This window comes from Cyprinus carpio, chromosome A11, assembly GCF_018340385.1.
Source record: "Cyprinus carpio isolate SPL01 chromosome A11, ASM1834038v1, whole genome shotgun sequence".
Classification (NCBI taxonomy): domain Eukaryota; kingdom Metazoa; phylum Chordata; class Actinopteri; order Cypriniformes; family Cyprinidae; genus Cyprinus; species Cyprinus carpio.
Window position 1 is genome coordinate 21,656,793 of NC_056582.1, and position 27,862 is coordinate 21,684,654.

At 34.2% G+C, this 27,862-nt stretch overlaps 1 protein-coding gene across 1 annotated transcript in view; it reads left to right on the forward strand.

Annotated features, from left to right (window-relative positions):
* The first annotated feature begins 4,213 nt into the window (after positions 1-4,213).
* Positions 4,214-27,862, forward strand: part of LOC109093478 (cyclin-dependent kinase 18-like) — a 57,917-nt gene continuing 34,268 nt past the window's right edge. Inside the window, exons 1-2 of the mRNA XM_042766777.1 lie at positions 4,214-4,541; positions 26,032-26,167. Of these exons, the coding sequence (XP_042622711.1) occupies positions 26,050-26,167 (118 nt within the window). The 5' untranslated portion in view covers positions 4,214-4,541; positions 26,032-26,049. The remainder of the gene's footprint in view (positions 4,542-26,031; positions 26,168-27,862) is intronic.

Here is a 27,862-nt window from a genome sequence, read left to right on the forward strand (position 1 = left end):
TCCCTTTTTAATGCCTTTCAGTTTTAATCTTTTACAGAAACAGCTCACTATCAGGTCCTCACTGCTATTTCCATTTGAAATTTTCAAGCATAGAAAACTTATTTGTACCACTCACCAAACAACAAGGTTAAGAGGCAAACACAAGCTCTGATCATGCTGTTTGATGTGTGCCGGTAGTTTCCATCACAGAGGAGCATGTGGTTCTATCATCCTGTCAGTCCTGACAGCACAGAGGCATCTGGCGGCTTCAACAGGGCCACACAGCTTCACGCTATTATTACCATCAAAGCTGATAAACCATCAGAGTTATGAAAGCTGTCAATGTGTAAACAATCCTAATATCACATAAATCTCATCCATTCAAAATATAATAATAATAATAATAATGTTGAATGTATAGAGTTATAAATAAATAAGCTAGCATTTTATATCCCTGAATACACACGGGTAAACAATACTGTATTTCCCCATGTTTTGCATGATCATAATTACAGCTTGGTTAACAATGACACACAATTAAATATGTTGTTTACAAGTGATATTTATCTTGATGTTTCTTTGATTTCTTCACACGTCATGCCTTATGTTTCATCTCAAGCTCTTCACTGACACTGTTGTCTCTTTGAGACACAAGTACAGAAACTCGTCAGGGTGGAAATGATGCCATTTCAACTGTGTCATAATTGTAGAAAAATTAAATAAATAATTGTCACATAATTTTACTCTTTGTTTAAATCATAACTGAAATGGATATAATATAATATACTGTGATTTCTGTGAGTTACTTATAAATTACTGTGATTTGAAATATAAATATAAAATATTAAATACAATTATATTTTATTTATATATTTATTTATTTAATAATAATAATAATAATAAATTCATTTTATTTATAATGTGCTTTTATGTGTGTGTGTGTATATATATATAGATAGATAGTATATTATATCTATATATATATATCTTTATATGTTATGTGTATATATATATATATATATATATATATAATATATATATAGATAGATAGATAGATAGATAGATAGATAGATAGATAGATAGATAGATAGATAGATAGATAGATATAGATATATATTCTACTGTAAATAATACAGTGTTGCAAATAAGTCATGTTATGAATATGTAGTAGTTCCTATAGCCGGAACTGTAGTCGGAACAGAGTATATTTACAGACTCTTATTTAGTACTTCAATGAGTTACTTATAATTAACTGTGATTTGAAATATAATATAATATAATGTAATATAATATAATATAATATAATATAATATAATATAATATAATATAATATAATATAATATAATATAATATAATATAATATAATATAATATAATATACACTTAAGAGGGACCATCTCAGTTGCAAATTTAAAAGGCAGCTGTCTTTGTAGACAGTAAACAGAAGGGCAGCTCACTAGGCGGAGTCTATATTTACTTTGAGAAAAAACTAAGCACATACAGTACATAAAGCACAAAAGTACTTCTATGAGTTACTTACATTTTAATGTGGCTTTAAATGTATATATAACTGTTATCAATTAAAATTTAAATGAACTGCTATGAAACATAGGGCGTATATTTACTTTAAAACATCATTTACATTTATATTTATTCATTTAGCAGAAGCTTATATCCAAAGCAACAAATGAGGACAATACAAGCAGAACTGATTAATCCAAGAGAGAAAACAATATCAGAAGTGCTACTGAACAAAACTTCAACAGACAATAATACATTTCTGCAGCAGAAGAGGAAGTGCGAAGATTTTTAAGTGCAATTACACAAAAGGTTATGAGTTAGTTAGTTAATTAAGGTCTTTGTTATTTACGCTCCACTTCCCATTAGGGTTGAGGGTTTATTTTGCGATAATGATGGTCTAACTGCACATGATCCATTACTGAAAGGCACTGTTTCATTAAAAATAATTGTGTTCAGAACATACAGTACTGAAAAATACAAAAAGTCTTTCTACTAACTTTAGTCACGTAGGTCTCCTGTAAACATCACTATCAATTATTGACCGATTCTAACATAAAAAATAAAATCTGCTGACATGCTTCAGAAGAAAATGAGTGAAAGGTGCACAAGCACAACCCATTTTTTCTGCCTTAATTTCTGCTTTACCCATGGTTCTCTGAACCTCATTTCAGTGAATTTTCCAATTCAGGTGTGAAAACCTGGATGCCTAATTTTTGCTGAGTACTCGGTCTGCTGCCGTCCGGGTCACTGGCTCTGAGATCTCCAGCTATATGTAGTGTGCTGCGTATACAGCGGGTAAAGGCACACACAGATATGCAAACATCAACAAACCTCGTGTTTGAAACCAAGCTGAAAGTTGTTTGAACATCTGAATTGCTCGCTTAATGAAAAGGAGCTTTGACTGTGTTACTGCTGTGAGACGCACAACATCTAACAATGATTTTCTCTATTCACGGCTGCATTTTACCATCCCTCAGTGTTTTAAAGGAACAGATCTAAACTCTAGGAATAATTTAGACAAACATGAAAATTCTATAATTTTATTCACCCTTATGTTGTTCCAAACCGGTTTGACTGATTTTTCTTTGGTGGAACACAGAAAGGGAAGTTTTGCATACAGTGTCCACACAGCTCCAGCAATTGTTACATTCCTACAATGAAATATAAACACTGAATGAAGAAATGAAGAAATGCCCATGCAACTTACTGAAATAAAGTTTAAGTACTAAAAATAGAATCTTTTTTTTAATTTAAATTATTAATATATTTATAAAAATAAAACATCTATTTTAATTATATATATATATATATATATATATATATATATATATATATATATATATATATATATATATATATATATATTGCTTAATGCTCAATTTTATTCATTTTGTTTAAATTTGTATATATATTTACAATTAATTTCTATATGAATATTTTACAAAAATGTCAATTAGAATAAAACTGAATATATAAAAATAAAGGCCAATTGAAAAAAATTAATAAATAGGCCTGCTGTAAATACTGAAATAACACTGGCATTAAACATCCTTAAATGCCATATATGAAATGAACGCAAATGAGATTTGAGAACTAGAGAGGAGGGAAATATATTCAATAATGAATGAACAAGGACTTCAATTTCAGTCTGCTCTTCACACAAACCTATCACATGGCTTCAGAGGGCTTGAAAAAAACAGCACACAAGTCATATGGTCATTTTATGATACTTCTGTGGTGCTTTTTGCCATTTTTTGAGCTTGACGGAGTCCATTCTCATTCACTTTTGTTGTATGGAAAAGAGCAGCTTGGACATTCATCAAAATATCTCATTTTGTGTTTAACACAAGAAAGAAATTCATACACTGCAAAATTAGAGTTCTTGAGTTTTAAATGCTGTTTAAGATTTAGTTTTTCCAAGTAAAATCAAAAATTCCTTAAAACGAGATCAATTTACTTGTGAAGCAACAATGCTTATGATATAAAGACTTTTTTTCAGAGAATGTATCTGTAACACTATTGTATTTGGTACTAAACTGACAGATTTTGAAACTTTTTAAAGTATAAACAAGAATAAGTCTGTCAGTGCAGTAAATATATTATATTTAAGATCAAATTTATGAAAACAAGCCCTGTTAGTGTCATTATGCAGTGCTGCTTCAAGTAAATGATCTTGTCTTTTGTCAATTAAACTGTAAAACAGGACAACAACACTCATTAAGAACACTTATCAGCATATAATAACCTCTAATGAAGTCTCTTGACTTCACCGAACTAAACCAACAACTGACTAGTGAAAACCAGCACTTTTGCGAAGCTGTCCCCTAATTAGTCTACACCAACATGTTTGATATCTTTCTTCAAAGCACATGCTAATAACGGAGGGTCATGTGAAATAGTAAACCACAAAGCATAAAAAAAAAAAAAAAAACACAAAAGGTTTGACAGCTGAGTACAGCGAGAAACAGTTTAACCTTCCACTAGACAGATCAGCTAATTAACAGCATCCACAACACACACACACACTATTGGTCCACAGCCATATTGTACAAGCTCCGGTGTGAAAGAATCACAGTCTCTCGGCAGGCAGAGAGGGCTTGTGCGATGAAGCACTCTGATTGGCCGTTGCTATAACAATAGGGGAGGAGAGACAGCCAAGTGGGGGTGGAGACCCAGCATGATTATAAAATCCTTCAGAGAGACATTTGCTTCCTGTATGTTTTTATTTTTTTATTTATTTTCTGTTATGTTTTCCCGCATCTCCTCCTGTCAGAAGGGTCTCTCATGAGCAGAAGTAGGAGGGAGCGCAGAAAGGGACACAAGATAAACGCCTGTGCCTCTCTCTACTGCATGCACGCATGCAATGCGAGCTGCAGACTAAGTAAGACACCTCCAGTTTTGGATTATCTGTCTGGCGGTGTGCTGACTGCCTCCAGACCTGGAGGCCACCCTCCTCCTCCTCTTTCTCCTCCCTTTCACACTGAAGGAAGAGTAGAGTAGAGACGGTCTACTGTTTGCCTCCTGCAGACTCCAACCACTCCTGTGAGTATGCAACCGTCTCTGTGTTGTGACATGAACTGTTCTGACTTTATGACATGCTTGAGATGATTCTGACCGTGTTGTTATTTAGATATAGACCGAAGCTGAAACCCTGTACATCTACAGTACATTTAGCACTGGAATAACGCCATAAATGCTCTTTCCATTCAGGTTTCGCTCATCTTTCTAAACCCACACAGTGATGTGTGCTGACGCAATATATGTGGCTTCGGGGTCACGCGTGTTCAGCGGTGTGGGCTTTGATGTGCACATGATTCACGGCTGCGTGTACAGCCGGGACTATACATTTGTGGAGGGTGTCCTGAGAGTGGCGAGATGCTTTAAAGTGACACATTACAATGTTTACATAACACGCCTGCTTATTGCAGCCTATCTGGCAGTACGCACTCCACTCGAATGCACAAATAGAGTCGGTCAATAACATTAGTGCGAAGCAAGACCAGTGTGAAGCCACAATAGGCGGCTGGCAGTGGTTAATTAGTGCAGAAAGAAGCTATTAATAAACGAGTCAAACAGCCCACTGGATGTGGCTGTACTCTTAAAAAAAGCCTATCAAGGGCCGTATTGGGCTCTGTAGAGTTCTTGAGTTGCCAATATGGTGTTTATGAGAGTAAAAAGTTATTGATGAAGGTCTACAGATAAGTGTTTTGGTTTCTGGATCTTATGTGATGGTTTCCTACACAAGAAGAGAGTAAAAAGTTATTTGTGAAACTTTAAAACTTTAGCACACCGTGATTTGGTCTTCTGTCAACAGAGAAACATGAATTCACAAGCAACATGAATTCACAAGCAACATGAATTCACAAGCAACTTGCACAACATTTTTAGATTTGAAGGTCTTGAAAAGCTCATGTGATCACAAAGATGATCCAGTGAGGGCATGTTGAAAGATGCAAATCATGTTTACGTTTGCTTGAGGGAGAATTACTTTTATGAAAATGTTAAAATGACTTTGGGACTGACTAATGTTGGTTATGAGACTTTTATGAAATCTACAGTAATTGCATTAAGTAGCAACTCTGTCTGAGGTGCTTCTTCTAAAATTACATTTGAAATAAAATTCACAAGTATGATTATTTTTAATGCATTAGAGTACCGTGTTATAAAACGAACATAAATAATACAAGCTCAGATCATTCAGTTTCTGTATAACGTTGCCAAATTTTAGACCTTTTTTGAAATTCAAGTGACATGAGTGCAAAGCAATAGCAAAAGTCTCTATTTCATCTAGATACCGTCTCGAAGGAACAACTGAGACATTAAAGAAACCTTTATGTGTGTGTGTTCCTTACTCTAAGTTTAAAACCAGCGGAAACAATAATAGAAATTGTTATTTTTATCAGTTACTCATGTTGACCAGTCAGTTTCCTCATAATTTGTTCCACAAACTTTATTCCAAGTGTGGAAGATAACCTTCATGTAATAGACAGAGAGAATATGAGGACAAACCTGTGATGTGGTGAAGACAGTGGTATTATGTAAGTTTATGAGTTCCTTTATAGGATGAGAATATGACAGATATTATCACCTCAGTCTAGACAGCCAGCATTTCCTCTCAAAGCTAAATTGTGTATTCAGAAGGAGCAATTGTAGTTTGTTGGTCTTCTAACTCAGTTAATTTCCTTCCTTGCTTGTGAAGCCGTACCTTGAGAAGGCGATTGAAGATAATTGCGCAATTGGGCCTAGGAGAACAGCACCAAATGAGAGGTTTTATTGCTCATATCATCTCGAATATATATAGTGACGGCTGCGAAGGTTCAGTGACGCATAAAAATGTCCTAAGCAAAACGTATCATATATCAAGCTGGGATACAATTTCAGAGCCCTGTGATTATAAAGAACTGTTCTTTGCCTTTCTTCTCCGGCTTTGAAATGGAAATGACACAAAAGTCCCTGTCTACATAGAAATAACACATGGGGAGAATGAATATGCACAAACACCGCCCTGTATTGTGGGTGATTCTTGTTAGTCAAAAGAGCTGCTGTGCTTTGATGGTGACAGGAAGATGAGAACGAGGTCGACCCAACATGGACACCAGAGCTGCCATGAACAGCTATCTGTTCAACCTCTACACCATCTGCCCTTTAGCGCTCTCTCACCTCACTGGCTTCACGGTCCTGTGAACTAATAACCTCTGTTCACACCGCTAGCCAGCGTTTCTCAGTAACGTTCACACCTCTGACGGATTTATTGGCCAAAACAAGATGCTGAATGTTGGTGGATGTCAATGAACTTATGCAACTTATGTCAAGAAATGTCAAGTTTGCATCAGGCATAGGAGAAATGACCACAATCTTAATCACAGTATATGAGTACATTTACACTATGGTATATATCTGTAATCACAATGTAGACATTTTTACATGAAAAAGAAAGAAAAAAAAGTTAATGAGTACCCTCAAGTTTAAAATAAAAAGAAAATAATAATAAAATGAGCTTAAAATAGTTCATCACAATCAACAATATGTCATTTGTTAATATATATATATATATATATATATATATATATATATATATATATATATATATATATATATATATTATTATATATATATCAATTTATATTTATATATTTGATATATAATATATTACAATAATCAACTAACTAATTATATGGAACTTGAAGGATGCAAAGCAAAATTTAAGATTATTCATAAAAACAATGATTCATAATTAATAAACGCTAAGGCAACATCAAACAAATATTACAAAATGTATTGCTCTTATTTTGATTGAATGAGGCATTTCTATATTAATGAGGCAAGTTGCAATTTTGCTCAACGACCAAACTTATATCTAAACTGAGACACTTCCTGCTGTATATTTCACACGGACTCCACGATTCGCTGTCACTCTCACATGTAAATAACATAAAGCAGAATCTCTACCAGTCTGTAAATCTCTATCACGTGATACATATCCTCACACCACCCAGCCCTTGTTTGCCCTAATCAGCAAATTGCATGTTGATATGTAAGCTTAAGTACTTAAAATCATGTGCAATTAACTTAATGAGTAATTAAGACTCAACTAATTACATTCACAGAGAGAGACATGCTCTATTGTAGAACTACAGTCAGTGTGCAAATTATATAATGACTTTCAGAAAGGAATTTCACACAGTCTAAATTGTCTTTTGGTGCACCAAGCACAGCTAGATTACAATCGGTGATCATTTTGATACCATACTTTTAAATACAAGGTGCTGAAAAAGTGGACAAAACTGACCCTAACAGCTATAGACTAAAACACAGTCAAAAACTAGCCTGTGTGTACTATCTGTAAGTATTTAATATAATAATGTATTGTAAACATAAATAAACTTCCGGCCTTGCCTTTGGTTTCTGCCTTTTATAACTCGCACCCTGAAAAGTCACTGAGAGAAAGAGTGAGAGAAAGAGAGAGATACACTATTGATTTGCACAGGCTAATTATGCTGTTTAAGGTCTCTTTAGGGCACCCATTGATTTACTAGAAATAACTTAAACGACTGAGTGCTTATTGATCGAGTGTGGTTTCAGAGCTCTGATGACATCACTATAAATCTGTTAGTGATTACAGGAAATTAATGGCCTGCTAACTAGACAAGTAATTAGACCCTCATAATTTAACCACGACTGCTACAGTTCTTTATTACACAGCATATGGCACTGAGAGACACAGGTTGTCCGTTCAGTTTTTTTTTTATTTATTTTTTTTTATTACTACGGGAAAGGTTATCCATTGTACTGTGTATTTTAGCTCTGGCTATATATGCATATATAATTACCATGAGCTTACCATGTCTGTCTGTAGAATGTCAGAGCTGCTTTTGTTGCAGAACAAATGCAAGTTTTCAAAGAAAAGAAATGATCTGATGTGCAGTATAGAACACCCCAGAACTTAGAACACCCCAGCAACTGTTAAGCAACACACTAAAACCACCTAGAACACTTTAATACCTTCACAGTAACAAAAAAGTCACAAAAAATGATCTGCACATCACCACAATTAAATTCACTCTTAACATCCTATTACAGAGCAATTCATTAGTAAGAATAACCTAGAAACCATTCAACAATACATTAAAAACCATTCATAACACACTAACGACAGCACAGCAACACACTCAAACCACCCTGAATGCCCTAGCAACCACACAGCAACATACTGCACACTAATCTGGACACCCTATAAAGTAGAAACACAATCACACAAAGCCTAGAAACGCAATAAAACCCACACACTTAAACCATTTAAAATGTGCTAACAACTGCACAGCAACAGACTAAAAACACTCAGAACAGCCTAGCAACTGCATAGTAACACACAAACCACTAACAACCTGGCAACCACATAAAAATACTCTGAACAGCATAGCAACCACATAGCAACACACACACAAAAAAAAATTAGAGCAGCATAACAACACAATAAAAACACTCAGAACAGCTTAGCAACCACATAGCAACAAATTTAAAAAACACTCAGAACAGTGTAGCAATTGCGTAGCAACATAAAACACTCAGAACAGCCTAGTAACTGCATAGCAACACGATAAAAACACTCAGAACAACCTAGTAACTGCATAGCAACATGATAAAAACACTCAAAAAAGCCTAGCAACCACATAGAAACATGATTAAAAAACACTCAGAACAGCCTGGCAACCACATTCCAAAAAAATAAAAAATAAAAAACACACTGAGTCCAGTCTCGAGTATAACTTCTAGTGGACTTGGACATGTCACAGACTTGACTTGGACCCGAGCCTTTGGGGCTTGAAAAATATTTCAGAGTCCAGGGACAGTTGACGGAACTTTGGCTTCAGCTTGTGTGGAACATGAACCTATGCACATATCCCACATCTATACTCTCAGAAAAAAACACACCGGTACAAAAGCTGTCAATGAGGTGGTACCTTTTCAAAAGGTACCTTATTTACCCCTAATGCATGTATATTAGTGCCTATGTACCTAAATGGTACATATTAAAACCTTTGGAAAAGGTACTGCCCCATTGACAGCTATTGAACCTTATTTCTGGCAGTGTATGATTAGCACCTGTAGTTCTGGCAAGGTTTACATTTTCATTTCATATTGGTTTCAATAATGACCCAATTTCTTTACATCTGAATTATTTAAAGTGACCCCTGAAATATGCAATGACTCATATCACAGTGGGTTGACGCATACGACCTGTAATACATGTTAGTCACTGTAAAGTCCCGCATGTGTTGCATGTGCCTATTTGTGGTCATTTAACCCCTTCATTTTGGCATTTTAAAGAAAAACAACTTTTCTCAGCTCAGTCTTATCTCGGTGAATATCAGGGTGAGGATGTGCCACCCACAGTGCAAACAGAGTTAGTCACCCAGCAGCTCTGAGGTAGTTACCCTGTCAACACACTTTTATTTCTATAAATTATCACTCGTTGGGGCCATTTATGGGTCATAACTTGTGTGCAGCCTCTAGCAAACCAGCATGGAACCGGTTCCTTTTAACACAGCACCTGCACAGAAAACCATATTTCACACGTGGCTAGTCATTTAGCTGTATAACTTTATTATCTTTGCTGTTGCTTATACAGACTCTGTTCAGCAGTGACAGACTGATTTTTTAGTTACGGTCATGTAGAATAGAAACATCACAAATTAGAGCAACATTGAGCTCAAATAGAGACACTTCCATTAGTCTCTTTCTTCACAAATATTTCTCATCCCAAAAGCTCCACAAATGCACACATCTTCTATAGAGTTTTAGATCTCTGTAATATCTCACACTTTTTGCTCAGATTTGACAAGATACCAAAATCTGCAGTCAAAAGAGGTCTCAATATATTTTAAATATATTTTAATATAACATGTATAATATACAGCATATACTGTACACATCTCCAACAGTTTCAGAAGTCTGCGGTCAAAAGTCAAACACAATACAAACTCAAACATCAAATTTTGATCAAAATCCACAAAATTAATATATAATAATCAAGCTTCATATAGTTTCCAAAGTGTACAATCAAAAGTCATTTATCTCAATATAAACTCAAACATCGCTTAAATTCTCCAAAATAAAAAAAATATATTTAATATAAAGTTACAAAGATTATTAGTAATCACACGTCTCCAGAAGTCTGAAATTAAGTCAATCTCAATTTAAACTCTATAAACTCTCTCGCAATAAAATCTTCCAAGAATACATGAATTTAATCCATAAATATTATATTATATTATATTATATTATATTATATATTATATTATATTACTATATATTATATTATATTATATTATATTATATTATATTTATAATTTATTTTATTATTTATACACAGTTTATACAATTATTTATACAATTACATAAAAATAATCCAAATACATATATATATATATATATATAATATATATATATATATATATAATATATATATATATATTTTTTTTTTTTTTATTATATATATATATATATATATATATATAGATATATATATATATATATATATATAAACAGTTATCATACATCTCCTGGTTTCAGAAGTCTGAAATCAAGTCAGTGATCTCAATATAAACATAAATATTCAAACTAAGTTAATTTCCGCATATATTTTGTTTATAGCTTTAGCCTTTAAAAAAGACAAATTATTACCATTAATGCATGACTGAGTAATTTGAGGAGAAACACAGATGCATAAGCATTGCCCAAAAGCGTATTAAGTCTCCTGAGCTTTGAAAAAGCAACAAACGATCATAAAGCAATCAGAGATAGACAGGTTACATAAAAGTAGTAAGAGAGAGAGAGCTTAGCAAAAGCACTAACGCTCATGTTAGCCTCATCTTAGCTCGTTCCCAGTAATATTTACAGTAGCTAGCCTGCTGTTTGCAGTAAATAAAGGAAGGTCTTCACAGGAATGTTGCCCAGCATTTCAAGTTTATCCAGTTTTACTCATTAAAAGGGCAACATACTGACTTTACATAGAACAAAAGCAAAATGCTGTTTTTATGGATCGCTAAAGATTTTGACAACATCTAGGGACTGCTAGCAATCATCACAGCAGGATGTGTCTAAAGAGCAACAAAATGGTCATGTAGTCTTGATAAAAAACAGTTTGCTCTTTCTCACCAGGCTTGGTTTCTTTTTTTATGTAATTGTGAGCCAGCTGAACGAACACTAGCACAACTATTAAACATGTTTAGCTGATAGTTGGCGGTTGTGTTTTGTTGTCTTTTTTAAATAAGAGGAACACTAGAGTCATTGTTTTAGCTTGACTCCTGAACATTTCTTTGGTTTGTGCATCTACATAACTAAAGAAAGAGCTTCTTGTAGTGCAACAAGACTTCTCTGGCTCTGGTCATAGCGATGCGTACAGTGAAAACAAAAGGTCGTCTTTATTGCTTCATCTAAATGGGACAAGGAACGGCGGGCATTTACTGCTGGTAGGCTTTCTAAAAATATATAATCACTCCCTCCTCCAGATTTATGTGCGTTTTGGAGCCACGTCAAGTGTTTACTCATGTAATGAAAAGTGTACGAGCAAATGAAGGAAATTATATGACACCAGCACTAACAACATTATTAATGCATCTTTCACAGCTCACCGAAAAAGACAGTCTAATGTGGAAGTCAAAGTAATATGCATCTTTATCTATGTCCACACATGCCATGAAGCCAAAGGCAATGACAAACGGCCCTTCCTGTCATGTCATGCCATTTTCAGCTTTGCCAAATATTAAGCTGTCTTCGTGTCCATGGAAGCCATTTGTCTTAGTTTAGTCGCACGATTTTCAGCTTGACAGGCAGGAATATTGTATCGGGGTGATACAGGTGTGAGGTATCGCCATCCATCTTAAGGGGGACGTCTCAATTTCACAACCGTCGGGGCCGGACGGCCCGCCGTACGAGGTCAGTTACAGTGCATTCAATCAACCATTGGCTCCAGATAATAAAATGGCTAGGGAGCCACTGGCGCCCAAAATGAAACGTTTAGGAACCAAATGAATTTAAGTCGCCAAATAACATAATCTCTCAATATAATATGTGGTTGTTCAGAAGCAAAGTTCTACCTTATAGTAAATTCAACTTTATAACTGGGCCTAAGGATACACTGAAAGAAATAATTGTAATTTCTATGGTATGGTAAAATCTATGGTAAAAACCTGTTTAATTACCCGGTAAATGTTCCCTTACTCTATATGGTGTAAAACTGTAATAGATCTAATGAGACATTACATGTAATTTTTCATTAGGGTTTTATGTTACATCTTATGTTGTTAAATTAATCTTCATTGCATTATTTTTTGTTGCTGGTTGTCAGTGTATTATAAAGGTAAAATACTGATTTTAGTTATGTGGTATATTAACAATATTTCATTTAGTCAAATGTATTTTTTTTTTTTACAGTTCAATCTGAAAAACAAACAAAAATGTTGTTAAAAAATAAAATAAAATAGAGGTTCAATTTTAAATCAAATACTTAAATTCTTCAAAATAAAATAAAAAATAAAATAGAGGTTCAATATCAAAGCTTAATTCCTTCCAAAACAAAACAAAACAAAACAAAACAAAACAAAACAAAACAAAACAAAACAAAACAAAACAAAACAAAACAAAACAAAACAAAACAAAATAGGAGGTTCTGCATGAAACTTGGTAATTTTAGTTATTTGGTATATTAACACCATTTCAGCATCTCCCTCCGCACCCCTGTAAATTTAAGTTCAATATGAAAAACTAAAACAGCATACATTTCACATATTTTTTTTTCTTTCAAATAACCTACTAAACAATAACCAGTGCTATTTTTATAACTTATTCAATATTTTTAATTGCAATACCAATCATTACAACAAAGATCTATTGTGTATGTTGCTCTGTTGTCAACTACATATTGACTTTTGAATGATCAGTTGGTAACTAAACTTGCAAAACAAACATATCAAATCAGATATGACCAAAACAGACTTTCAGTTCAGTAAGTGAATCATTTGTTAGACCGGTTCAAACCAACAAAGAACCTGTTCATAAGAGTCACTTTTGTTTGAGAATCATAATCTCGAGCACAGTTAACACTCCTGCACACTCTAAAGATGAAATTTACTAACATCTCCTCACTAAATCAGTGTCATAAAACAACAAATCAATGCAAATAAAACTGTCCTGTCCACAGCAAATTTAGATTTCAATTTTTACGTTCTTCACATTCTTGAACCCTGACAACTGACAACACAATAGTTAAAAAAAAACAAGTCTGATTTTTTTTTTCTTTTCTTTTTGGCTTCCTAAAAGAACAGGCTTTGGTGGATAGAAGGATGTTTTCCAGGAGGAATCCAGTGTAAATGTTTGTAGCGATGCCATTCTGAAAAACAAGGGCAACGTTATGCTGGCATATTGAAAGTTGCAAAAAGCACTGAAGCATACATCTGAACTCCTGTCACTGAGGCATAAACTAATCTGACCACAGGACTGAGCCCTGAGTCTTTATGTGCTTTGGGTTTGAGTCAGAACTGAAAATCTGGGTTACTTCCTAATGCAGCCATTAAATGTAGCATTATTACAGTGGCAAATCATCTTTACATAATGGACATGATTCTTCTGTTGGACAGGTACAGTAGGCTAATTTAATACATTAGATTAGACAGAACCTGGCAACACATGCATCTGTTGTAACTGCACCTCATATGATGCACGTCAACCATGGGAAAGAAATCACAAATACCAAATCTTTTCAATAACTCACTTGCTTCTTCTAGACAACAACAGCAGGATCGATATGAAAGAAAATATTTATTATTTAATTGTTCATAAAATAAATTAAAATAAAATAAAATAAAATGGGAGGTTTGATATGAAAGCAAATGATTCTCAAATTCTTCAAAAATAAAATAAAATAGGACTTTCAATATGAAAGCAAATACTTTTAAAATTATTAAAAAGTAAATAAAATAAAAAAGGATGTTCAATATCAAAGATTTATTCCTGAGATAAAATAAAATAAAATAAAATAAAATAAAATAAAATAAAATAAAATAAAATAAAATAAAATAAAATAAAATAAAATAAAATAGGAGGTTTAACATAAAACCAAATACTTCTTAATTTTTTTTTTCAAATAAAAAAATAAAAATAAATAGGAGATTCAATATCAAAGCTTGATTCTTTCCAAAAAAATAATGAAAAAAAAAAACATATAATAATAAAATTAAAAAAAAATAAAATAGGAGGTTCAATATGAAATCAGATGCTTCTTAAATCCTTCAAAATTAAATAATAAATTAAAACAAAGTAAAATAAAATAATATTTAAAATAAATAGGTTCAATATCAAAGCTTGATTCCTTCCAAAAACAATAAAATAAAATATAGTAAAATCAAATCAAATCAAATAGAAATTGGAGGTTCAGTATGAAAGCAAATACTTCTCTAATTCTTCCAAAAAATAAAATAAAATAAACAACACTTAATATAAAAACTAACATTTTTCAAATATAAATAAATAAAAGTGTATTGCTTTATATTCTGTCAACAATGATCCCATGAAACTCCCCTTCATAAAGATTTCTCAATAATATCTTTACTATCTCAGATTTGATAGGTCTGCAATCTGAAGTCTCAATATACAAACAATCTGATCTTCCCCCCACATCCATTTTATAGTTCTGTACTCCTAATATGCGTCAACTATTAAATCATTCGTGTCTATGTTAATTTTAGGAGAAAGAACTGTGAGAAGGATACTTATCTGAGAAAATGATGTACCCTGAGCTATGAAGGAGTCACCAGTGGACAATCAAATTCTCCTCAGGCCATTTCCACACTCATATTTCTACCCACTAGGCCTCTGAGACTGAGACATTATTGTTTTTTAATACAGAAAAACTATCCACAGCTCTGTGAGAGATCATGATTCATTACAATGCCAGAACAAAAGTAAAACACCCCTTTATTGTGTGTCGAAGGGCCAGGTGAAGGGGACTCTTCTCCTCATTAATCTGTCTAGACCCCCGACCGGTCCTGTTTATTCCACTTCCACTGTGTCCTCACGACTTCCCCAAAACTAGCACTGAAACAGAGCAATAAGGAGAAAGAGAGCGATCTGTGTTTTCCCCAAGACTCTATCCCTAGTTAGTCATTCCTCCCTTTACTGATTAATTCAAAAAACTGCAAGGCTAAATTACACGTCTGCTACAAACTCAGCTTAAAAACAACCCCGCAATTTCAGGCCCAAATGGTTTTAGGACTTTTAACACCAATGTCTCAACAAATCGTTGCAACAGTACGGGAATATGAAAGCCAATGCAAGCAACTCTGGACACGATGAACGCTGGATTCCTGGATTTTTCCTCTTACTAGACTAGCACCTTTATTCCTCCTGAGACGACATTACAGGAGTGCACTTCCAGATGAATGACTCAGTCGATCCCCTGAGCGTCTGACAGGATCTAGGTCATCTTTTTACAGACACATATTGAAAGAGTCAAGTGTTCGTACAAAATATGATGACTGTTTCTGGATGAGTTGTTTTCTAGAAAAGCTGCAATATGTTCAGAGCAAATCTTAACACAAAATATTTCAAACGCATGAATCACATTCTTTTTCATTCTGTTTGAAATTGATCCCACATGACATCAAAAATAATCCTACTTACCTTCTTCATAAAATTATTCTGGTCACAAAGTGCACAATTCATCAGTGAAGGTTTTTTTTTTTTTTTTTTTTTTAATTTTTTTTTTTTTTTTTTTAATTAGGTAAAACTGATATCAGAATGATGGCTGATAATGATAAGCTATTAAATATTGTGATGTTAACCAATAAATCCCTGCTATTAAAATTCAATACATTTTATATTTTGTTTAAAATAAATAAATAAATAAATAAATATCATTATATTATAACTGTTAACCAATGAAACCCTGATATTAAAATTCAATACTATTTTGTGCAAAATAAATAAATAAATAAAATTATTTTTTATTAACAAGTGAATTTAGAAATCATAACATTATAATATTTTTATAATATTGTTTATTTTATTCATTATTAAACAATTATTGTTCCTAAATTGTTTGCTTCATTTAAGATTTAATTAAAATGTGCGCTAGTAACAGTAAATCTAAAAATGCAATAATTAGCAGTAATAAGCATGCCAATTTAAATAATCTGTATCAGCCAATATACTGTACAATTACATTAAACTAAGAATGGAAATAAACTGAAAAACTATTATCACCCAATAATCAATATATATATATATATATGATATGTTGTGCATCAAAATGTAAAAAGTTCCTCTATTATTATTATTTTTATTCATTTATTTGCAGATGACGTAAGACACAACCACCAGAATGAACACAAAATACATTTTTGTATGTTTAAAAAATTGAGACAAACAGGTAGCAGATAAAGACATCAAATTAGAGTACATTAAAATAATAAACATTTTGCCATAGAAAAAGCAAATTTTTTCTATATTTTTGTGGGGAAAGTGCCTTTCAAACCCAGTAAACAAGCCAAAGTCTATAATAACAATGAAACAGAGGAAGAAATCGGAGGAGGAAATATCCTAATATGCATATCCTAACATATACATCATTTTCCAAATCAAGCCCCTGGTATTTCACAAAAGGCTGAAAACTTTAGCGCTACTGTTGATTACCAGTGACATTTCCTCTGTACAATTACAAGCAACAAGCTGTCATTTCATTGTGCATGAGACACATATCCTTTATCACCTTGAAATCAAATCACAATACTATTCAGCACCATTGAGACCTCCTCGTAGCCTCTCTGCATGCTCTCTCCCTGGACAAAAACTAGCGTTTGAGCAGCCGCGGTATTGAATGAAGCCAATCCATGGGTGCCTAAGTATCAATTAAAGTGTAGGTGAAATGGTTTCCCTCTCTGTACGTCAGTACCCAGCCTCCACAATGCACTGACGCCACTCCGCTTGAGGGCTTAGCCGTGTTCGCCAGAGGCAAATGTCATGTAGTTTTCCTATTGTTCAATAAATGGACTAGGTGGACGGACATCTGTGCAGTAATGCCAGTATTGTAATTGCGGCAGCAAAGCCAGAATGGAGAAAAAACATTGTTTTTAATGTTGCAAACAATCTCTGCAGGGTGTGTGAATGCTTAAAAAGTTTCCTAACACATTCAAAAACCAGACTTGTAACTAGATTTGAGCTCCATTCTTTGAACAATAGCCACATGACGACGACCTTGCGGCTGGACGATTCTTTGGGGAAACAAAAAGGGGTCAAACCTGGAATCAAACGCCATCCAACTGTCACTCGTGGCCATGAGTGGGAATCTAATAGGCAGATGAGTCAAAAACGCTTTTATGTTTTCTCTCTAGTTTGGACGAACACAGAAAAAGGCAAATTATTCTGACACGCAACCGTAGAGAAAGCAGCTTGAGACATCACTGTTGCACCATCAAGGGTGTCCCACTGCCAAATGATGGGTTTTTCCGCTCACAGCCGAGGGCCAAGTTGATTTGGCACAAGAACAAGAGCAGATGCCATTTGATGATGGCGAGCCAGAACGGAGTGGCCAAACTCTGTTAGAGAGATCAGAATCTTCTCATTATTTTCTCACATCTTTTCATGTGGGAAGTTGTGTTCCCAATCAAAACCGCCATACCCCGCAGAGTGTCCAGTCTACAGTGTCTGTGGAAAACTAAATTAGGGTTTGTTTTTTGGTGTGTTTTGCCATTTAGGGGTTCTGGTTGCACTTTTTGCTCTTTATGTGGGGATGTGAATGAGACCTGCATGGATATTTGCCTTTTGGCCGGGCGCACAATGTGCCAGTGTGTGCTCTCTGGTCCGTGCAAAGCCAGATCTGTATTCTGTAAAGAAGACAAATGGGGCGCATCCTGATTTGGAATGCATTCCTGGCAAAGAGCAATCAAGCCGCTTTGGAAAGAAAGAGTGAAAGCGGAGAGGTGGATTTAATCAAAGTGTCCTTTTTGTGCACTATTTTATAAAGGGAAATTTATTACTATTGCTCAAACCTCAATATTAAACTTTGACGGAAGGATGGTAAAAAAAAAATTCATAGACCAGAATATCACAGAGGCTTAAAGGCATAGTTCATTTAAGAAAGAAAGAAAAAAAAAATATATATATATATACACACCATAGTATTACACACACACATACACACACACACACACACACACACATATATATTCACATATCAACCATTCTAGTAACCACATAGCAACATGTTAAAAGGTTAGTTCACCCAAAATTGACCTGTATGAGTTTCTTTCTTCTGCTGAACACAAAAGAAGACATTTTGAAGAATGTTGGTAACCAAACTATAGCCATTGACTTCCATAGTACTGTATTTTGCCCACACATTAAAAGTCAATGGCTACCATCAACTGTTTGTTTACCAGCATTCTTCAAAATATCTTTCTTTGTGTTCAACAGCTGAAAGAAATTCAAGCATCTTTGAAATAATTTGAGGGTGAGTAAATGATGACTATTTTTTATTTTTTTTGGTGAACTGTCCCTTTAAAAAGACTAAAAATGCTTCTAACAACCACAGAGCAACACTCCCGCATCATGGCGGTAGGGGTGTGCGATATTGACAATTTTTGATAATGATAATTGATATTTTGCTTAGTGTGTTTTTACACTGGTACCTTGATTGGTTTAGGCCTGTCATTGATTAAATAATTATGTAACTAAAACGGCCAGTAGGTGGCAGCCTAGTCCATTGTTGAGTGATTAATGTGTGATTCATTGAATCATTCGTTCAAACGATTCTTTCAAAATGGCTTATTCATTTAAAAAAGTAGCAAGTGGCTCTCTATATGATTGGATTATTGAATCATTGACTCAAATATTTCCTTCAAAAAAAGATTCATTCGAAATGAAACACTGCAGTGTTGCTCTGAGATGCACAAAAGTTCTGCTCCAACTTTATTTGGAACTATTTTTGTTGGCGAAACTGAAAAATCAGACAATGTTGAGTTTATAATGTAACTGTTGTATGAAGCGAGTATGTATCATACTCGCGCTCTAATAGCTTATTCGAGAAAATGTCATCAGTGACATCAGAGGGTCGTAATTTTTTTTTATTTTTGGACCAAAATGTATTTTCAATGCTTCAGCAAATTCTAACGGACCCTCTGATGTCACATGGACTACTTTGATGATGTTTTTATAACCTTTCTGGACATGGACAGTATACCGTACATACATTTTCAATGGAGGGACAGAAAGCTCTCTGACTAAATCTAAAATATCTTAAATGACATGAGGGTGAGTCATTAATCACATAATTTTCATTTTTCGGTGAACTAACCCTTTAAGTCACTTGGATAAAAGTGTCTGTTAAATGACACAATTTAAATATAATGTAAATGTAAATAACAAAACTAAATAGAAATTTTAAAACTAGCCCCAAATCAAATAACACAAATAAAAATAAATCTCTTCATATAAACAAAATAAGGCCTTGTCTCTGCTCTTTCCATTTAAAATTAAAGGCAGACAATTGCTGCATTTAAATCATGATCCAAACAAATATGCTGTATTCATGCAACATGAGCAGTTTTTAATCTAAATTAGATTGTATAATTTCGAAATTTGAAGCAAAAACAGAATGGTTTGACTTCAGTTTTGTGAAACTATTCATAAAAAATATCTGCATGAAACAAACAGCAGACGAGCTGAATGAGATGCAGATTCACTCTCTGGCAGCAGGTGGCGCTTAAAGCATTTCCTTGGTTTTGGCTGTAAACGAAGTAGCGCTGCACTTATGAACTTTAATATGCATTATACAGAGGCAAGATGAAAAGAAAAAAATACCATCTAAACTTTTCTTAATACAGTAAGTTCCCCTCAGACATACATTCATATAAACTCCTACCCCTAAATGAATCGTGATTTTTTTAGCATCTCAACCGATTTGAATCATCACATATTTGAATCGATTTTCAACCTGCTTGCAGTTAATTGTTACATCCCTACAATATAAAAAATAAAAAAACATACAGAGATATTTTTGCTTTCATCACACAGTGAATGCTTTTGGATGTTATTGATTATGATACTATCGTAGACAATAAATATCGCATACGCCTAAATGGTGGTGACTTTTGCACTCATATTTTCTTCAGGAAATCTAAAAGTCTACTTCTATCTGCCTTTTGTGCCTTGTTTTGTGGCAAACAACAAGTGCACACAGACAGAGAGGTTAAACATTCAGTGCCTTTGCACATCTCACCAATGTTAATGTGATCTTTGATCTTGGAGTCTGGCGGGAGATGGAGAGGGATAGTCAAGGACAGCAGGGGCTTTTTGGTGGAGGGTTTGCGGGCACAGCTGTGCCTCACTGGTTCATCCACAGACTCATTCAGAGGTCAATACAGATCAGACTGCTGTGTTCTGCTTTGCTATCAGTGCAGAGCTAAATTAAGACCACCACCACCTATTGAGAGAGAATGTAAGCAGAGATCGACATGATAGAGGGAAAATTATGTATTGAATAACTGAACAACTGGAAGGAGAGAAGGGGCTAACAATGCAATTATAAAGACAACAGAGTGTGATTCTGATATTATATGTGTGTCATTAGAATTTTAACTCGAGGGTCAAATTTGACAAAACGTCACCCATGAAGACCGCATACTACTTTCGTTAATAATACTGTGGTTAAAAACTGAAGATTGCACATGGAATTTACTTATTTCATTCACCAGAGGCCTTCAGGTCACATACACATACATAATTAATAATCTGAGAAAATAAGAAACTTTATGAGAAAAGTATTCCCTGCTCCAAGGATTCAACAAGGCATCTAAAACTTAATATTAACACAAAGGTATAGAGAAGTAGAGAAGAAGAGAATAATGAAACTAGGGTGTGCGATATTGACAAAAATAAAAAACAATATTTTGATAACCATAATTACACAATATTTTGCAGAGTGTGTTTTTGTTATGGTACTTTGGCTGGTTTATAGGCCTGTCAGGGACAATTGAATATGACATTAAAACTGCTAGTATGTGGCGGAAAGTCCCTGTCTTAATGAGTGATTCATTGAATCATTTCTTCAAATAATTCATTCAAAATGGCTGATTCATTAAGAAATGAAGCAAGCAACTGTCTTTATGAATGGATCATTGAATCACTGACTTAAATGATTCATTCAAAACTGATTTATTCAGGAACGAAACACAGCAGTGTTTCTCTGAGATGCAGCAATGTTCTGATCTAAACTTGTCTGGAACTAATTTCATTTCATCAAGTGCAACTCACTTATACCTATTAGTTGAACTAAATTCAATACAACATTTGTGATCTCACTCATGCACTGATATTCAGGAAAACAGCACTCTTACTTGCATGATTATTTAACTATATCATATCTTATATTTTTTAAAACAAAAACCCATACAAGGATATTTTTTGTTTTCATAACTTGAAATATAGGGGCATTAATATGTTCTAATAGGCTTCATCATGCAGTAAATGCTTTTGGACTCTCAAGACGTGCTTTTGTCACTGTATGATTTATGTAAGTAAAAAAAATCCCTGTATGTTTTTTTTTTTTTTTTAATACATATATATATATATATATATATATATATATATATATAGATGTATTATAGTTAATATCACTTTTTTCTCCATTTACTCTTAAACACTTGATAATATCAGCTTGCACATTGTTAAAAAACAATTAAGGTATTATCGTAGACAAGAAATATCACACACCACTTAATGAAACATATACTGTATACTATATATATTAATTATTATATTATTATAAAATTATAAATATAAACACACCACTTACAGTACCAGAAAATAAAATAAAAGCGATAATGCAATAGATTATAATGGGAGCTTTTGGAAACATTTACCGCATGTTTCTATACTGCTGGCCTGACTTTAGTGAAATCAGTCTGGTGAAAATGAATGGACAATTATGTTAATTGTGTTTTAATTCTGACGATGGTGTTGAGCCCACATCCATATCACCAATTGAAAGCTTCATCCACAGAGCAAAAGAGCTGACTGACTGTTACTCTAAACATAATCTGCTGGTTTATATGACATCTAAGTTAATGAATGCTGTTACAGATGATTATATGAACATGGAATCCACACATCAAATGTCTTGAGTGCTGTTACAGAAGTGGTGAGATGTAACCAGCTTTAAAAAACTGCTGTTTTCCGTTCTAAGAAGTTTTGTGTACCAAATCAAGCTAGTTCTGGCAGATCACACTGGTTTACAACAAGCAGCTTAACCAGCTAGTGCCAGTTACAGACCATCACTGCATTTAAAACTAGCCATTAAACTTGACTTTGTCTATTACAAGAACCTAAGCGCTTAGCAACCACTCAGCACATCCTAGCAACCGTGTAGCAACATTCTATACGAGATTCAGAACACCCTACCAACTGCATAGCAACAATCTAGAGTGCTGCAAACCTCCATTCTAAACTACACTCAGAAAAATAGCAACCACATAGCACACTCAAAACACCCTAGTAACTGCATCGCAACATTCTAAACTACACCCTAGTATGGCAACATGTTACACAAGACTCAGAATAATCTTAATAAGACTCAAAACACTGTTCTAAACAAGGTTTAGGACACAATATTAACTGCATAGCAACATTCTAAACAACACTCAAAACAGCCCAGCAACATTCCAGACTCAGAGCACCCTAGCAACCACATGGTAACATGCTAAACAAGACTCAGAACACCCTAGCGGCTGCATAGCAACATGTAAACAAGACCCAGTAGATCCTAGCAAATGCGCAGTAACATTCCAGGCTCAAAACAATGTAGCAACATTCTAAACAAGACTCAAAACACCTTAGAAAATCCATAGCAACATTCTAAACAGCACTCAAAACAGACAGCAACAGCATAGCAACATTCCAGACTCAAAGCACCTGAGCAACCACATAGCAACAGGCTAAACAAGACTCAGAACACTCTAGCGACTACACAGAGACATTCCAGACTCAAAACTGCCTAGCAGCTCCACCATCTCTAAATTTTCATTTCATTTCATTCATTCATTTTTATTATTATTGTTATTATTATCATTTGATGTATTTCTCACGAATTAGGGGCAGATTAAAGTGCAAGATGGTTAATTGTTAATTTAAGTTATTTTATCAACAAAAGTAATAGAAATGCTTGACTTCCAGCTCTACAGTAAGCTGACACCATTGTTTTAAATATATCCAGCAAACCCTTGACAAATTCAGTGTGTCTGGCTGCTGCACGGCTCTCCATCATTACTTATTCTTCAATGACTTTAGCATGTGCAGCTTCTGTAAACCCCTCGTGGGTCTGCGGCGTCTCAACAGAAAGCGGCCCACTCCAGGAACACAGTGTACATCAGCCTCCATATGCCACCAGCCCACCGACCAAACCAAAAACACCTTATTAATAGATTCCCCGTCAAAGAAAGTCACGTCTCCACGGAGCGCAGTGAGTACAGAGTGCCGAATGAGTCACGCTGAGAATCCCTTCAGCTTCTTCAGACGCGTCTGGAGGAGATAGCATCGCGGTGGAGGATAGGTGGCTCTATTTTGAGTCACTGCCATCCCTGCGGAACTGAGGCACGTAGCAAATGCAAAAGGCAGCGAGGCGGTGGCTGATGGACGGGGTCGGTCAAATGAGACGAGAAGGCTGTAAATTAGTTGAAGTACATGAGGCATCTTTGGGAGTCAGTAAGTTGGCAGCACATTAGTAAAGTCAGACAAAAACTCAGTTTTATCAGCAATAGCATTACAGAGATGAAATTCTCCTTTGGAATAAGAATTAGAATAAATTACAGAAGGAAAAACCAGCCACCACAGAAAGTTTGACAGAGAATATAAGGTCACCTCTCCGGATGATTTGGTTAACATCTGCTTATGACACCTTCACATCTTTGGAGGGTCCCTGGAGTTTGGGATGTAATTACACTTGGAAGAGATTTTGGATTCAATCAGAGTGAATACGGAAGCGGGGGAGAATATCAATACAATTTTTCCACTGTGTAATTAAGGCTAGGAAACTATAAGATATTGAGATCTTTAAAAATCATAATATTCTGCCCTTTCAATCCGACAGTTTTAGACTCATCTCAGTGACACTAATAGCTTGATTTTCTTTCCAAAAAGAGTCTTTCAGTGACCAGCTGGTCTACTAAACAAAAAAACATCAATCAAACAAAACAAACAACAACAAAATAATAAAAAAAAAGTAAATATATTCTGTAAATGTCATCTGTTTATATAGGCATATATCACATATATTTTAAAAGATTTGTTATATATAAAATATTCATATATTAAATGATTGTTAATATAGCCTATAAATACAAATGTAAACAAAATAAAAATAGAAGTCAAATTAAATTATATGTTAAGTATAATATATATATATATATTGAGATTTGATTTATATAAAATTCTAAATATATATAAAATGTAAAAGATTTGTTCAAAAACTCAGTCCAAGTTTAGTTCACGACCAAAACAAAAGATTGTGATAAACGTTGTTCCATGCTAGAACCGGTAACATTCCATAAAAACGATGTAGATGATGACGTTATTCAGACAGACGCTGATCTGTGTTTCATCAGCCCTATGATTGGAGTGCATAGAGCAATTATTGTCTTATGAGAGTCATGTTTCAAAGACAGAAAGACTAAATCATTATCCTTAGCAAAAACAACCACTATAATCAAAGAGAGGGAGAGAACACGAGGCAGAAAACAAGTTTGAGATGAGGGGGAATAAAACCACCACCACAGCTGAAAAGGGATGTTTTTTTTAAAGCACCATTAGTATTTATTTTATATTTTTTTTTTGTTTCAGAGTCATTTGAGAAACAATGGCCCTCTGAGATGCAGTTTTTTTAGGGGTAGCTGATGCTAATTGGCAATGGGAGTACTGGCTAGTCTCTCACTATCATAATAATTAGTAAAGCACACAGCACGATCTCACACCCGGACTTAAACGAACAGCACTGGAACCCTTAGCAACCGCTCTGCCTGGTAACGCAGGAGCGGAAAGGAAGAGAATGCGAGAGATTTTGATAAGCTCTAGTGAGACTGAGCTGAACTTCAGCTGTGGAGAAATTTTATATTATTAAAAACCTATTAAATCAGTCTCTTTAAACAAAGTGTTAGTCCATATGCATACAGCAACCACTTTATCACGTATAAGGGACATAACATAGTGAAGAGAATTATAGTATTTTTTTCAAACTGGTCATTTTTAAAGATGTCTTGCACCTCTTTAGAAAGCACTGATGTTGGACATAGGGGTGTGCGATTTTTATCGTCTACAATAATTGGTATTTTAACGATGTCTGAGCTGACATTATTGAGTATGTCCCTCACTTAGCACAAAACACACACACGCGCACACACACACATATTGAGTCCAAAAACATTCAAATGTCATATTCACATGTTCGTAAATCACACATTAACTCAAACTGTTCTTGCATCCTCCACAGGACTTCTGGTCCAGCGACATGAATAAGATGAAGAACTTCAAGAGGCGTTTCTCACTTTCTGTGCCACGAACAGAGACGATAGAGGAGAATGAGTTTACAGAACAGATAAACCAGCTCAACATCTGCTGCAATGACGGTATGGCTTTGTTCTTGACATTCACATCTCTCATTCCAAAGCACAAGAGTCTGATGTGAGCATCATGAAACCCACTGAAACAAGACATACCTGACGCAGCTACTACAGTGATCAGGCGCTCCTTATTGATTCACTTTAATCACCAGCAACTATTTTACCCAGAAATTTTGTTCAAATCTATAAAGCGAAATATAGTGTAACTGGTTTCCGACAGAGGTCATAACATATGAGGAGAAGGATAAATAATATACCATAATCACAGATCGTCCTATCCAGATGGATTCGATTTCTCAGAGGATGACTGAGACAGAGTGAAAAAACAGACATGTTAGATTAAACACAATAATAAAAATACAAATTCTGTGAAACACACATGCACCTGACCTCCTGAGGGAGAACTAGTCCCATCCAAACAGGGCTTTAGTCTAATCCTACAACATGAACTCTTTGTTTTTCATTAATTTCATGCATAATCAAGAATGTATAATAACAAAAGATATTTAATCTTAATTTGGGCATTTGTGGTTTGTTTACTTTTACATTTAATATATCTAGAGAAATTTTACACTGGAAAAGTCTAAAAATTGTAGATTTATAAAAACAACATGAAATTTCACACGCAATCTTGCATAACTTGATGGATCTACATCTGAAACTGAATATTTTGAAAGAAATAATTGTATTTTTCAGGTCAGCAGGAGAGAAAAGTTGATGGCTATTGGTAGCTACTATAACAATAAAATTTAAAAAGAAAACATTTTGGAATAAAGATTAAATAAATTCATATATAAATATTAGATGAATAAAAATAAACTAAAAGAAAATTAGAAATGTGCATTGGCATCTACCTAAAATAACTTAAAAACCAAAATATAAAATAATAATAAAAAAAAAAATATATATATATATATATATATATATATAGAGAGAGAGAGAGAGAGAGAGAGAGAGAGAGAGAGAGAGAGAGAGAGAGAGAAAATCAATAATATAATTTAAAAAAAACTAATAAAAAAAATTAAATTGAGGTGGAAAACAATTGCTACTTTTTGATTTAAGATTTACACAACTTTGTTCTTTTAAAGTCAACCAAACCTATTTTATGACTATTGGATCATGAATTTCATGTTGTTACACAGTATGAGAAGACTAAAGACTGAAAATATTAAAAGCATATATATTCTCACACATCCATTACATGACATATTCATGAGTGAAACAGGATATTCAACAAGACAAAATGCAGGGTGGCATATTTCCCCCAATGGGAATTGGTTAAACTGATAAATTGCACACAATAACACCTGGAACATTTATTAAGGAAGTAAATAATGTCAATTTTGAAGCATCACCGAAAGTCAGCTGAGGCTTCCTTTCTCGATTTGAAATCTTCTGGATTGTTCTAAAATGGAATGAGATCTCACCAAGATGCTGGGAAAGTGTGCAGCCCTTTAAGAGTTTGATAATCTCTCCAAGAGATTGGAGAGAGATGCATCTAGCGGCCTGCGAGGACCTCAGGGGTCAGAGCCGCTCCAGAGAAGATGAGGAGGAAACGGGATTCTGATCCTGCAGCGTCCTTGCTTTTCGTTCACAGTGGTGCTTATCTTTGTGCCTACATTATTAATGCAGTGGTAATAGTACAATTCTGCTCCGCTGTCTGGCTCTATGGTCTTAACGCCTTCTCGAGTCAATATTAAA